Raw genomic sequence first — 14,331 nt, forward strand, 5'->3', positions numbered from 1 at the left:
GGCAGCTCAGCCCATTCGTCAAGCTGCTGGAACAAAAAGACTCCCACAGCTTGCAAAACCAATATGGCTGCAGCTATGTATTTATAATGATTGTATAGATAAATACAAGTTTTGAAAATCATAAACTTGTTCCTACAAACCAGGATATCATCTATTAAGCGATATAGTCCTATACAACACAAAGTTCCTCATTCAAAAGAACCAGAGGATAAAAATAAAAATAAAAGGTGTTTTTCCTAGAGAGTTTAGAACGCGCTGCACGCGCCATCCCTAAACCCTAAACTATTCACCCAATTTCAGATCTGAAACAATCCGCTGTGGCATCGCCGCAGATGGAATTTACTTTCTTTGCTTCCCGACCATCGGGAAGTGGTGGGGCGTGGGAACCTGGAGGTGCAAAGAGAAGCCGTGTCCATGAACCTGATGCCATGGGTTTTGCCACGATGGAGGAGGAGCCCGTTCTACCTACAGTACCCAAATTTAGTATGAACTTCAAAGAGAAACTCATGAATGTTGGTGGGTTTGGTTTGAACAAAGAGGATCTGGAAGAAGATAGACTTAAGATTGAAGATGATGACTTTGAAGTTTCTAAAGGATCCCGTGGGCCTTGCATTCGTTTCTCAGAAAAGTTAAAGGACAGACTTTACCGTCCATGTCAAAATGCCATGATAATCAAGCTGATGGGTAAGGCCCATGCCTATAACTTTTTGTTGAGTCGCCTAAAGCAAAAATGGAGCATTTTGAAAGGTCCGATGTGTTTGATTGACCTGGAAAACAACTTCTATATTGTAAGGTTTGCTTTAGAAGGAGATCTGAGGTATGTTTTTTCTGGAGGACCGGGGGTAATTGCTAGGCAATCGCTAGTTATGCAAAGATGGAAGCTAGGATTTAATCCTAATGAAGCCACTATTACACGTATGGTTGTGTGGGTGCATATCACAGGGTTACATATTGAATGGTTTAATGCTGAGGCCATAAAACGAATTGGAGATCTCATTGGTGTCACGTATCGCATTGATACTCATACAATTGCGCAAGCCCATGGCAAATATGCACGAATATGTGTTGAAGTTGACCTAACAAAATCGTTAATTGCAAACGTTCAGGTTGAAAACAATTGGTATGGCTTAGAATATGAAGGGCTTCATCTGGTTTGCTTTGGTTGTGGTGTCTATGGTCATAATAAGCAGCATTGTCCATCTGTAATTAGGACGCCTGTTGACACCAATAATAAATCTATGGAAGATAAGATTGAAATCAATAAGTCAACTAATGCGATGGAGATTGTGCCTCCAGGTCTTTCTGTCTTTGAGGAAATTCCTGAAAATTCTGATGCGAATTCAGGACAATTTGGACCGTGGAGTTTGGCCAAGCCATTTAAAAAAAAAAAAAAACAAAAAGGCTCTTCAGTCGGCGAAACTAGCATGACGAATCATGAAAAACATCAAAGTAAAAGTAGACAAAGGAAAATCTTGGGTGAAATCTCTAATAAGGGAAAGGGACAACAAGACAACTCTGCTTCGGGTCCAATAAAAGCAAATAATCTCAATGCCCCTGCTGGGTTGTCCTTGAAAAAGCCTATTACTAAGCCACGGGCCCCCAAGAAAACTCACCTATCAAATGGTTATCAAGTTCGCAGTTTGGATATTCAGGAGGAAAATTCGAGTGGTTTTTCTAGTGTTCTGAGCAAGTACCTAAGTGTTGTTGGAACATATGGCTCCAGCGTCTTCAAACCTGTTGCTCAGGGCACGACACCCCCCCCCCCCCCCCCCCCCCCCCAAATATTAATAATTCCACTGCTCCCACACTCAAGGTCGAGACTACCTTTCAACAAACTCTAGCAACCAGGTTGATATGGTCATTCCAAATGAAACTCAGGTTAGTCACCTACCCCACACCGTTACCATTGAGACTGGCAGGCTGCAAAAAGCCATGTTAGATGGAAAATCTGGTGTTATTGGCTCTACTTCTGCCTTGGTGGAGGATATGAGCTCTACTCTTTAAATTTGGGGTTCTCCCTATTACCTTATTTTATTATTTATCAATGTTACTGGTCTGGAATGTTAGAGGTGCTAGGGATAAAGCCTTACCTAGAATAATCAAGTCTCTTACACAATTAGATTGTTTTGAGATCCTTTCTATCCTTGAACCAAAAATTAGCAGTGATCGTGCATTACATGTTGTTAATAGTCTGGGATTTACTAATCACTATATTGTCGATGCTAATGGCTTCTCGGGTGGTCTTTGGCTTTTGTGGAATTGTAACAATGTTCAACTGAATACTGTGGCTTGTTCCAGCCATTCAATTACAGCTTTGATTACGAATGACAATACTCCATGGCTCTTAACTATGGTTTACGCTCACCCCTGCCCCGAAATTAGGAAGTCTATTTGGAGCTATTTGGACGGTGTTTCTGATGTTGCTAAACTACCTTGGCTTGTGGCTGGGGATTTCAATGAGATTACTGTTGACTCTGAAAAAAAGGGAGGCAGACCCATTCATAGTCAAACTGGTTTTGCTGATTGGATTAGTATGAACCATTTAATGGATCTTGGATTCTCTGGAGCTGAGTTTACTTGGTGCAAGAAAAATGATCATGGTGGAACTATTTGGGAAAGACTGGACAGAGGTCTTTGCAGCATTGATTGGAGACAAACATTCCCTGAAGCATATGTTAGACACTTACCTAGAATAAAGTCTGACCACTGTCCTCTGTTGATATCCATGAACTCTGCTTAGTGTTCGAGACCTGAATTTAAAATTTTTAGATTTCAAACAATGTGAATGCTTCATGAAGACTTTAAGGGCTTTATCACTACTACTTGGAATAATACCCATGGTAATATTGTTTGTAAAACTACTTCTCTGGCCAAGGCCCTCACCGGCTGGAACAATGAGGTGTTTGGCAATGTCTTTAAAAAAAGAAAAAAGGATCATGGCTAGGATTAATGGTGTTGCGTCGATTCAGCTGCACCAAAATGGATTCAGCTGCATCCTCAACTTGTGATACTCGCAAGTGCACGAGTCGTTCGGTAGTATAGCATATGTAAGTGCGAGGTCGATTCCACAGGGGATTGGTGATTGAATAATCCAATTCAGTTTTCCTACACAAAACAGAAAAACAAGAAAGAAAATAAATAAAACAAGAAAGAAAAAAAAAAAAAAAACTCAAGTAGATAAGTTCCCAAGTTCAATTAGATTAACGGATTGATTCTAGCTAAAGTATGATTAAGCCATGGTGTTTGGTCCTAACCTTGTGTTCCTAATTCCCTAATTTGATCATTTGTTGTCTAACCTAAAATTAAGCATTAGGAACCCATTAAGCCTAGAAGAACATTTTAAACAACCAAGTATGTATCTAATCCCTGTTGTCGAATGTCCATACATACTCTTCCTATCCATAGTTCAATTCGAATTAAAGCATGGTGTCTACTCTTAATTCAAACCAAGATAGCTAACATGCAAGCCTAAATGGTGATCAATCATTCAAATTAGCATATTAACTTATAAGCATAATGAATAAGAACAAAAACCATAATTGAAACTTGGAAACTAATTAAACTTGAATACTTAAGAAAGAATGTACATTACAAATAAAATTAAAGTAGAACTTGAAAACTTGAAGGAAAATTTAGTAAAATCATTTTGTTACAACAATTAACAACTTGAAAGGAAACTAAGAGAATGTGAGGGAGAGAAGGGAAGGGAGCTCTAGAGAAGTGTTTGAGAGCTCCCCCACTTGGGGTGTGTTTTGAAGCTTGAAGACTTCTCTATTTATAGGGCTAAGAGGGAGGAACATCATGATGAATTCCAACACCACCATTCCTCTTTTAATACAACCCATAACTCTCACTTCATCTTGTCTATGTTAATTAGTGTGGTTGGAATCAATTCCATCCCATACTTCTTTTGCTACTCTTGAAGCTTTCTTCACATGGGTTTTCAAAGGTGTTCAATTGTGGCTGCCTTTTGCTTCCAACCCATGTGGTTTTCTTTTGATTGCTGAAAAGAAATGATTCTTCTGAACCAGACTTGGTGTAGGAAGGCCAGAGGTTTCAAAACGTGTCCAATGGGGCTCAAATTTGGATATGTTATACTAGACACCCATTGGAACAACTTCTATGAAGAAAGTATTCCCATCGGAGCAGTAGAAGTGTACGTTTTGGGCCTTGCAAGTTGGCTGCCGAACAGAGACTGGAATTGACTTCATTTCATTTCATTTCATTCTTTTTGCTTCACATGCATGCACATGCTTCTCTTTAATAGCTCCAGCATGTACCAACTTGCTCCTTTAGACTTTCATAGCTGGAATGCCTCCCTACTTCACTCATTATGTTGGGTACAAAGTCAGTTATGGCTAAAAGGAGGCACATGGCTAAAAGCTAGCAGCTGCAAATCCTCCTGAGCAGGGTTCAGTGTTGGACGGGCTAAGGACTCCAGATATGCTGAAATTTGGATATGTTATAGTACACACCCATTGGAACAACTTTCATGAAGATCTTCACCTCATCCGAGCCCCAGAGCATGCTGATCCAAGGCCAAGAAGTTGACCTACGAAACTGGCCTGGCAAGGGTTTGTAGCCAAAATTAGTTTGTCTTTAAGCTCTTCTTCCATTCACCCAAATCAGGCCTTAACATGCATGGATTGCATCATTTCCTATCCAAAGCCATCATTGTTACCTAAAGCTCAATGAACTGAAAGATAAACACAAAAATGATTAAAAGCACAAGTTTAACTCAAAAACATAACCAAATCATAAGCTATAAGGGTACAAAATGATATACAATTATGAACCGATCAGATGATATTCAAAGAAATTTTTGCCATAGGGATAACCCTTTTCTTATTGAGTTGGAAAAAAAGCTTCATGGTGATCTTAATGTGATTCTAGAGCAAGAAGGATTTCTTTGGCTCCAAAAATCTAGAAACACCTGGCTTAAGGAAGGTGACAAAAACACTAAATTTTTCCATCTATCTACTATTATTAGACGAAGAAGAAACAAAATTGAGAGACTAAAGAACACCAACGACGTTTGGATCATTGATAAATCTGACATGCATGCTCTGGTTGTTTCCCATTTCAATGAGTTGTTTTGTCACACCCCAATTTTTTTATTTTTTATTTTTTTTGTTTTTGTTGAGATTATTGAGAGTGTAAGGTAAAAGAAAAACTAAAACTAAAAATTTAAATAGCATGAAACAAGAGAACTAAACATAAACTTCTATTTAAACCAAAGTAATTTACATTGTAATTTTACAAGCCAAATTACAGGAAAGTACAGACTTTTAACAAAACATCCAAAACTATCTACAACTCGTTCTTCTTGTTTCCACTTCACAACTAAACTTTAGATTCAAAACCTACAATAAATTCATTAAGGGGTGAGCACTACATGCTCAGTAGGGATCCTATGTCTTATGTGATTAGTGAGATTTTTAATGTACAATTTATGCAATGCATGAATGAACTTCAATTCTACCCAACCTGTTAGTCTATATAACAGGGCAAGCAAATCTGCATGTCCCATACCATGCATTTTACCACTGTGATTTCAAATGCCCCATCATATAAACTAACACCCATTTCAATCATCCCATGATTCCCCTTTTGCTAGTCATCTTGTCTACACCATTGATCTCCAAGCCCAAATCACCCAATCGACAATTATACCGCCGATTTCCTAATCTACTGTGCACACGGGCTCGCCTGAACTTGGTCCCTACAATAGTTAGATTCAACTACACAAAAGATTTTTCCCATTATCCTCTTTTCCATTATTTCTTTATCAACCCAAAAATTCCAACCACCACCGACAACATATGAATATGTCAAAATTAATCAAATTATAATGATAATTGACAACACGTATGCATCCAATATCAAGGATAACAATCAAATAATATAACCAAGCATAATATAGGATTTACAATAATAATCAACTAAGCATAATATAGTATTTACCATATTTAATTAAATCAATGTATGCAAAATCTCCCCAAGAAAACCCCCTACCTCAAAATCCAAAGCTATTGTACAACTCTCAGTTGTAAGTTCAAATACTTTGAGCTCCTTCAAAACCTCACCACACTTAGTTCTCTTATTTTCTTTTGTCTACGATTTTTTTATAGAAAACTACTATAACTTGAAGAACTTATGATCTAATAAACTATTAGGTAGGACTATTTATAGTAAGTTAGAGTCGGTAGAGAAAATATGGATGAAGCTTAACATTGTGCCACATAACTAACCTAGGGATTTCTAGACTACATCCTAGGATTTATAGACTACATGGGTGGCTTGAAGGTAAAATTGCCACCCCATTTAGTCTTAGGTGCTGGCTCTGGAGAGTGCTTAATAAGCACTTTCCAATTACATTTATATATACAAGACTTCCTATTGTTCTTACACCTCATGCTAATATTCACCACCTCATGCTTATTGTGGTTTTTGAGGACTCTAAAAAGCAACACGTCAAACTTAGGAGAAACTTTAGTAAGCAACAAAAAAAAACTTTTCTAAACGCTTGTGTATAAATATTAAATAAGATTGAAGTGAATTGGCATAGTTAAAACCATATAATAGATTTGATAGGTTATAGCAAAAGCTTTCATGTGGCTTGCCATGCAACTTATATATATATATATACAGAAATTCTCTTATGCGGACATCCGGACGTTATTATCGTGCGGACGCAGTGTATTTTGTACTACCCCTCTCTGTTTTCCTGCCTGTTTACAATAGGATCCGCACGATAATAACGTGCGGACATCCGGATAAGAGAATAACTGTATATATATATATATATATATATATATTATTAAAACTATTAATTTTAAATATTTAATTTCCATGAAATATTAGTATACATATTTAAAAAAATATGGGGTTTCACATGTTCTCTCTAAAACCCAGAACTTATGAGATGTATGACCTCCCAAATTTCTTTCCTGCTTTGGACTCTGAGGACTTGAACAACCTGAATTGAGAGGTAACTGACGATGATATAAAAATGAGCATGTTTCCTATTGGCAGTCTTAAAGCTCTTGGGCCTGATGGATTCCCAGCCAAATTCTACCATGACAATTGGTCCCTATGCAGCTCCAACATATATTCTATGGTCAAAGATTGTTTTATCACTGCTTGCCTCCCTGACAGCCTCAACAACACGCTTAATGCTCTTGTCCTGAAGGTAACAAATGACACTGTTATGTCTCAATTTAGACCAATTAGCCTCTGCAACACCTTATACAAGGTAATCTCAAAAAATTTAGTGAATAAACTCAGACCTATTATGAGCAAGATTGTGAGTCCTACTCAAGTCAGTTACGTTCCTGGTAGGCAAATTGTGGATAATATCATTATTGCACAGGAGGTGTTGCATAAATTCAGGACCTCAAAAGGTAAAAGTGGTTTCATTGCTTGGAAGATTGATTTGTCCAAAGCTTATGATAGGCTTCAATGGCACTTTATAAAAGATGTGCTTTGGGAAGCTGGTATCTGAGGTAAAGTTTTGGAACTTCTTATGCAATGCATTACAACTGTCAAGTATCAAGCCATTCTTAATGGTGAAAGAACTGGGAGTGTTCAGCCAGCTTGTGGGATTAGACAAGAAGACCCTATTTCTCCCTATATTTTTTTTCTCTGCATGAAAAAGTTGTCACATATCATTAATGGTGCCATTATTGCTAAGAAATGGAAACCAATTAAAGTGGCCAGAGGTGGAGTTGCTATCTCTCACCTCTTTTTTGCAGATGATCTTATCTTGTTTGGGGAAGCTAATATCCAACAGGCCACCATTATGCACCATTGCTTGGAAACTTTCTGTGGGTTATCTGGACAACAAGTCAATTTTGAAAAATCCAAGATTTTCTGTTCTCCAAACACCGACCATGCGATTGCCCACCAAATTGCTGCCATTAGTGGATCCCCACTTACTAATTCTCTGGGAAGTTATCTTGGAGTCCCTCTTATTCACTCCAGAGTTAACAAAGACACTTATAGTCATGTGGTCACGAAAGTTCAACAACGCCTTGCTTCATGGAAAAGTCTCACCCTTTCTATGGCAGGAAGATTAGTTTATCTACAATCTGTTATATCCTCCATTCCTATATATTCCATGCAAACGATTCAATTGCCTATTAGTATTTGCGATAAACTTGACAAGCTCAATAGAGACTTTTTATGGGGGCATAATGAGGAGAAGGCCAAGATTCACCTTGTCAAATGGGAGTCTGTGTGTAAACCTAAGTCCATGGGTGGTCTTGGTCTGAAACAAACCCATTTAATGAATCAAGCTTTACTTGCTAAGGTGGGCTGGAAACTGTTGCAAAAAGATCAAGGTCTCTGGAGTCGAGTCTTGCATGAAAAATATGTTGGTTTTTTTTATTATCTTAATGAGTATTTCAAAATATGTTTTAATACCAAATATTTTAGAATTCAAAATCAACTTTAATATTTGAATGTTAGCTAATTTGATTAAATTGCTTTCTTCAATTTGAATCTTTATTCTGATTGTTGATAACGTTTAATTGGTTTAATTGTGGAAAATTATGTAGATCCACTCAAATATCAGTTACTTGTTTGTTTATTCTGGGCATTAAGTTTTGTTGGCTATCTTTGTTTTTAACGTAGACTTTGCCTTCAATTTATTTGATTCCTACAGGGAAAGCTTTTGCTTATATAATCACTGTGATTTGCTGGAGGTCTTGATTACATAACCGTTTGTGTTTATATATATTTAATTGGTCTATTGAAATCAGTATTCAATTTCTAAACAGTGCCACCATTACTTACCAAACGGCAAAATTTTGTCTTTAATGACCAACGTCTTTTTGGGGTCAGCAACTTGTATATATATAGCTTTGGCTATTTTGGCTGAACAGATATCTTAATTTGAGCATCTTCTCTCAATTTCTGTCCTCCCACATTATTTCCTTTCCTCACACTTTTCATACAGTTTTGTATTGTGTTAATTTTATTTTTACTTCCCAAGGAAAAGATTCAAGTGTTCATCCGATCCAAGTATTGCGAGTGTACGTTTACAAGGATCAAAGGTTGTTGTATCCTGGAGGGTAGGACGTCATAACCTGATACACCGAGATATTATCTTAGAGGGGCGGATCTACTCTTAAGGACAGTGGCTTACACGCCTCAACCTACTGTTCGTGATCAAATGAGAGCATCCACAACCAAGATTATCCAACAAAATATATTAAGAGCAACAATATCTTGAATATTAATAAAGCTGATCAAGCTGCATGCTCTACTACTTGGAGAGGAATCCTGTTTGGTACTCAAATTCTTCCTAAAGGCTTAAAATGGAGAGTCGGAACAAGTAATGACATCCTCTTTTGGAAGGATATTTGGCTTGATTGTGGCTCTCTCCAGGGTTTTTCCTTACTCCCTCTCTCTGAAGACATGTTACAATGGACTGTGAGGGACTTTATGTCCGAAAGTGGGTGGAAGATTGATTGGCTCACCCAGCTTCTTCCTTATGAGATTGTAGGCAGAATCTGCAGTATTCATACTGGTTTTGAGACTCAAAGGCCAGATAGAAGTATTTGGGATCTTTCTAAATCTGGAGAATTCTCTGTTAAATATGCTTATTTATCCTTTTTTGATGAGACAAATTCTGTGGCTTGGGCTTGGGATTTCATATGGAAATTGCATTTGCTACCAAAGATAAAAACTTTTATTTGGTTAATTGGGCATGGCAAAATCCTTACTAATGTACGAAGAGAGAGTAGGAATTTGACTACTGATCCAAATAGTCATAGATGCCGGTTCCTCCCTGAGACTATGGAGCACATGTTCAAAGACTGTCAACATGCCCAACAGGTTTGGAAGTGTTCATCACCACTCTTTGGCACTATTGGAAATGGAGATGCTGCTCCATTTTCAATACAGGTTATGAAGCTCCTCCATACCCCCAACATATTATTCTACAGTTTGCTAAAGAATGGTATGACATAAATAAGGTGACTAATGTTCTACATACAAGAGAGGTAACTCAAGTTCTTTGGCACTCGCCCTCTCCTGGAAATGTCAAATTGAATGTTGATAGTAGCTGCAAAAATAACTCTGGTTTGATAAGTGCTGGTGGGCTGCTGAGAAACGCCAATGGAACTTGGATCTCTGGGTTTTCAACTAATCTTGGGATTGGAAATATTTTGGAGGCTGAGTTATGGAGTTTAGAGGCTTACAAATGACATAGGCTGAAAACATTAGATCCCTTGATATTGAGAGTGACTCTATGACAACTGTCACCTTGATAACCAAAACCTGTGAGCAGTCCCACCCTCTTTTCTGCTTGATTGAAGATTACGAGGAGTTAATGAGACGGAACTGGAGTTGCAACATCTCTCATGTTTACAGAGAACAAAATAAAGCTGCCGACCACCTTGCCAATATGGGGCATGAGCTCCCTTTGGGTATGCACCTGTATGAGTCTGCTTCTGATTATCTTACCAACACTTTATTGGATGATGAATTAGGGAGGACCCAAGCTAGGGCTGTGCCTGTTTAGCCTTTCTTTCTCTTGGCTTCGGCCATCCTTGTAACAAAAAAAAAAAAAAAAAAACCAAAGGATAAAGAATTGTCATTCAAACAAGATTAATTCAAATTCAAAAACTCAGCAGACTTATCCACGTCATACCTTGGTTTAACATTTACACCATAAATATTTAACTTGAATAATGGCCCATTTAAACCAAGAATGAGTGACAAATAACCTTTTGTTACTAGCATGTGTTAACACATTTTTTTTATACAAACGATATTATACTTTAATTTAATCTAAATTACGAATAGTAGAATTCGAACTCGGGTGCAGAGCGGGAAGCACATTTACTCTAGCCAACTTGATTAAGCCGTGCATGTGTTAACTCTTTGCACATGGTCAATAATTTTTAATTGAAGTTAACGGATGTCAACAATGAAAAAGTCTAATTGCCACTCATTCATGATTTAAGAGTGACATCTTTTTCAAATTAAAGTTGAGTGCTTAAATTGATTTACATATTTAAGTTAAGAGAGATTATTTTTAAGACGAAAAAAAATTAAGAGAGTTTATTCATAATTTATATTATAAATTCCAAATTTAGCAAAAATGTTGACCATAAGATTAAATACATTTTTGTTATTTTAGTAAATTTAATTCAGGTTAATAAATATTTCCATAATTCAAGTTTAGTCGATGTACATTTTACTTTTCAACATAACTCCAATACATAAAAATTCTTCTTTCTTCAATACACAAGAGAGGGAGCTTTTGCTAATTTTCAAATGATTTAGAAAAAAAAAACACACACACGCACACACGAAACCTCGTGGCATCACGTGCCTACTTCCTCGTCTCTCCAGCTCGAGCTCCCTATCGCTCTTCTTCACGAACACTCAAGTCGACCTGCCCCCCTTTCATTTTTCTGTTATAGCTCAGGTTCGTATCTCTCTGTTATGGCTTTTGTTAATAAAAAGCACGATATGTTCTCTATGTTTTATTCAGCTCTCAGCTTTCTCTATGTCTGGTTCTTTGTTTGAAAGCCCGACCTTTTGTTTGTTATTTGTCCGACTGAAATGAATTGATTTTAACACAATTTGCTCTGGGTTTCTGTATAAATCACCAATGGGTTTAGATGTTCCTGTCAGTTCTCAGACGATGTTGGAGAAATTTGTTTTCTGGGTTTAGTTTTGAGATTTTGGATTCTGGGTCGGCCTGATTTTGTTCTCATGTTTACTTGGAGGCCATGTTTTATTAGTATTAATAAAATCAAAACGTGTACTTTGATGTATGTAATTTTTGGTTGATTGAATACAATCGCGTATGTGATTATAGAAAGAAAAAAAATTGAATGGTGCTTTGAATTTAATTTATGTTTCTTCTTTGTTTCAAAATTTAGGTGCTTTCATGCTTGGTTTTCTGGTCTTGATTGAATTAGTTTCATATGACTCGTTCCCTTGAACCAATAGGAATAGGTGTTGCCTTTTGGAAACCCCTCTGAAATTTTATTTTCATATTTGATTTGGAAGATCATTGCAGGAGCAACTGTATATATATATATATTTGTTTACTTATTTATTTATTTATGGTTGAGCTTCTGTCTATGCGTTGTATTTATCTATCTGCTGATGAAACGGCCATGGTTTGATGATATGAGAAAGTATTCCTTTTGTTGTGTATAAGTTTAATTCTAATAAAACTAATTGTCTGATTGAGCTTTGATAATTTGTGTGTTGTGATTTCAGTTTTCATGGTGAAAGTCCATAATGGATTAGGAGGCCAACCAAATTAACAAGTTCAGCAGTACAAAACTTGGTGCTTCCCATCTTTTGGTAATCATTCAGCAAAATGATTTCTGTTTGTAGATATGGCTTTAGAAATAGTTACATGAACAGAAACTTCAGTAGGCTCTGTTATGAACATTTGTTTCATCAATACTTGTCTAACCCGCAAAGGATGGCTGTTCTTTCATATAGTTCGAATCCAATTAATAGCACTTTGAGGCCTATACAGTATTTGACTCAAACCCAAAGTGACCCAGTTCCCAAAATTGTTTCAAATGGATTTCTTGGTATATATGAGCGGTTTTTGTTGTATTACTTTTACTCAACCAAGCCCCCATCGCGATCTTTTAGAAGGAGGGAAAGTAAAAGAGTCAACTCCAGTAAATCAACTCTTGATGAAGTCCAATTTCAAAGGGCCATATCCCAGTTGTTGCCAAGATTTACACCTGAAGAACTTTGCAATGTTATAACTCAGCAAGACGATCCTATTGTGTGTTTAGAGTTGTTCAATTGGGCATCACAACAGCCACGGTTCAAACATGATGTTTCTACTTATCACATTACGGTAAAGAAACTTGGGGTAGCTAAAATGTATGAAGAAATGGATGATGTTGTCAATCAAGTGCTTGCTATTTCCTACATTGGTTCTGAGGCACTTTACAATTCCATTATCTATTTTTTCACGGAAGCTCGGAAGTTGACTAGAGCTGTCAATATATTTAAACACATGCAGAATGGCAGAAACTTGAATTGTAGGCCTTCAATTAGGACGTATAATATTCTTTTTACGGCCTTTTTGAGTAGGGGATCTAATTCTTACATAAATCACATGTATATGGAGACCATTAGGTGCCTGTTTAGGCAAATGGTGGATGATGGGATTGAACCTGATATTTACTCTTTGAATTCTATGATTAAGGGGTATGTACTTTCCCTTCATGTCAATGATGCACTTAGAATATTCCATCAGATGGGTGTGGTCTATAATTGCTCGCCCAACTCATTTTCGTATGATTATCTCATCCATGGGTTATGTTCCCAAGGCCGAACAAACAATGCTAAGCAGCTGTGCAATGAAATGAAGAGTAAAGGGTTTATCCCAAGTAGTAAATCATACAACTCACTTGTGAACGCTCTGGCTCTTAATGGAGAGGTTGAGGAGGCAGTGAAGTATTTGTGGGAGATGATTGAGAAGCAAAGATCGGCTGAATTCATTACTTATAGGACAGTGCTCGATGAAATCTGCAGACAAGGAAGGGTGGGAGAGGCAATGAGGTTGTTGAAGGAGTTCCAAGAGAAAGATCTTCTGAATGGGCATACTTACAGGAAGCTTCTATATGTGCTTGAAGATGACTATGGAGATTCGAGTGCCCACTCTCAATTCAGGTAGTGTCATTGATCATTTGTGAGCACATCTTCCGATTACTTTGATGTTATCTTCCATAAATCTACCGGACTGCCAATATTGTTAGTGTGGGATAGTGCCTAAATTAGAGCCTATATGTGGTTGGCATCTGGTGTGCTGCAAAATTTTCTGAATAGGTTGTTGATAAGTGGATCTGGTAAATTGGATATGAAGAGGCAATAGTATAAATTTTGAATTCTTTCATATACCTGTTATATCAGTCACTTGTAGCCTAATTGGCTATAAGATTTATACAATCTTTGTAACAAGTGTTTGGACGAAGCTTTTTATATACCTGTCATTTCAGTCACTTGTAATAAGTTTTATCTATTGGAACAGGTTGAGTCTCCACCTGTTTGAATTGGGAAGTATGTTATCTTGGAATGATAGTTATTAGTTTGCAGCTTACTCAATTTGCTTAATTGGATGTGAATAAACTCTGATCCAGTGTTTCCTTCATTGTTGCAGATAAACTGAGTTCTAAAAGTTGCTCTCTTTTACTGTTGAAGTTAAGCCATTGCATCACTACATAGAGTTTGACAATCACGAAAAATGTTGCCATTTGGTTGAAAATCAGTATAGGCAATAATAACATTTTAGCTCACCTCAAACAGTGCTGTTAAGAAATCAGCACAACCCAC

At 37.1% G+C, this 14,331-nt stretch overlaps 2 protein-coding genes across 3 annotated transcripts; both read left to right on the forward strand.

Moving 5' to 3' along the window:
• The first annotated feature begins 332 nt into the window (after positions 1-332).
• LOC148294050 (uncharacterized) lies at positions 333-2,740 on the forward strand. The gene is made up of 2 exons (XM_088254706.1): positions 333-1,690; positions 2,068-2,740. The coding sequence occupies exons 1-2, from the start codon at positions 333-335 to the stop codon at positions 2,738-2,740; spliced, it is 2,031 nt and encodes a 676-aa protein (XP_088110832.1).
• An 8,540-nt stretch (positions 2,741-11,280) lies between these two features.
• Positions 11,281-14,296, forward strand: LOC110771304 (pentatricopeptide repeat-containing protein At2g27800, mitochondrial-like). Of its 2 annotated transcripts, XM_088254749.1 has the most exons (3): positions 11,281-11,440; positions 12,247-13,671; positions 14,159-14,296. In XM_088254749.1, exons 2-3 carry the CDS (start codon positions 12,350-12,352, stop codon positions 14,160-14,162), a joined length of 1,326 nt encoding a protein of 441 aa, XP_088110875.1. In that variant the 5' UTR covers positions 11,281-11,440; positions 12,247-12,349; the 3' UTR covers positions 14,163-14,296. The 2 variants fall into 2 exon arrangements, with proteins under 2 accessions (XP_088110875.1, XP_021831278.1); XM_021975586.2 differs by lacking the exon at positions 14,159-14,296 and having other exon boundaries at positions 12,247-13,675.
• Positions 14,297-14,331: the final 35 nt, after the last annotated feature.

This window comes from Prunus avium, chromosome 6 (genome assembly GCF_965620075.1).
Source record: "Prunus avium chromosome 6, drPruAviu1.hap1.1, whole genome shotgun sequence".
In the NCBI taxonomy this organism is placed as follows: Eukaryota; Viridiplantae; Streptophyta; class Magnoliopsida; order Rosales; family Rosaceae; genus Prunus; species Prunus avium.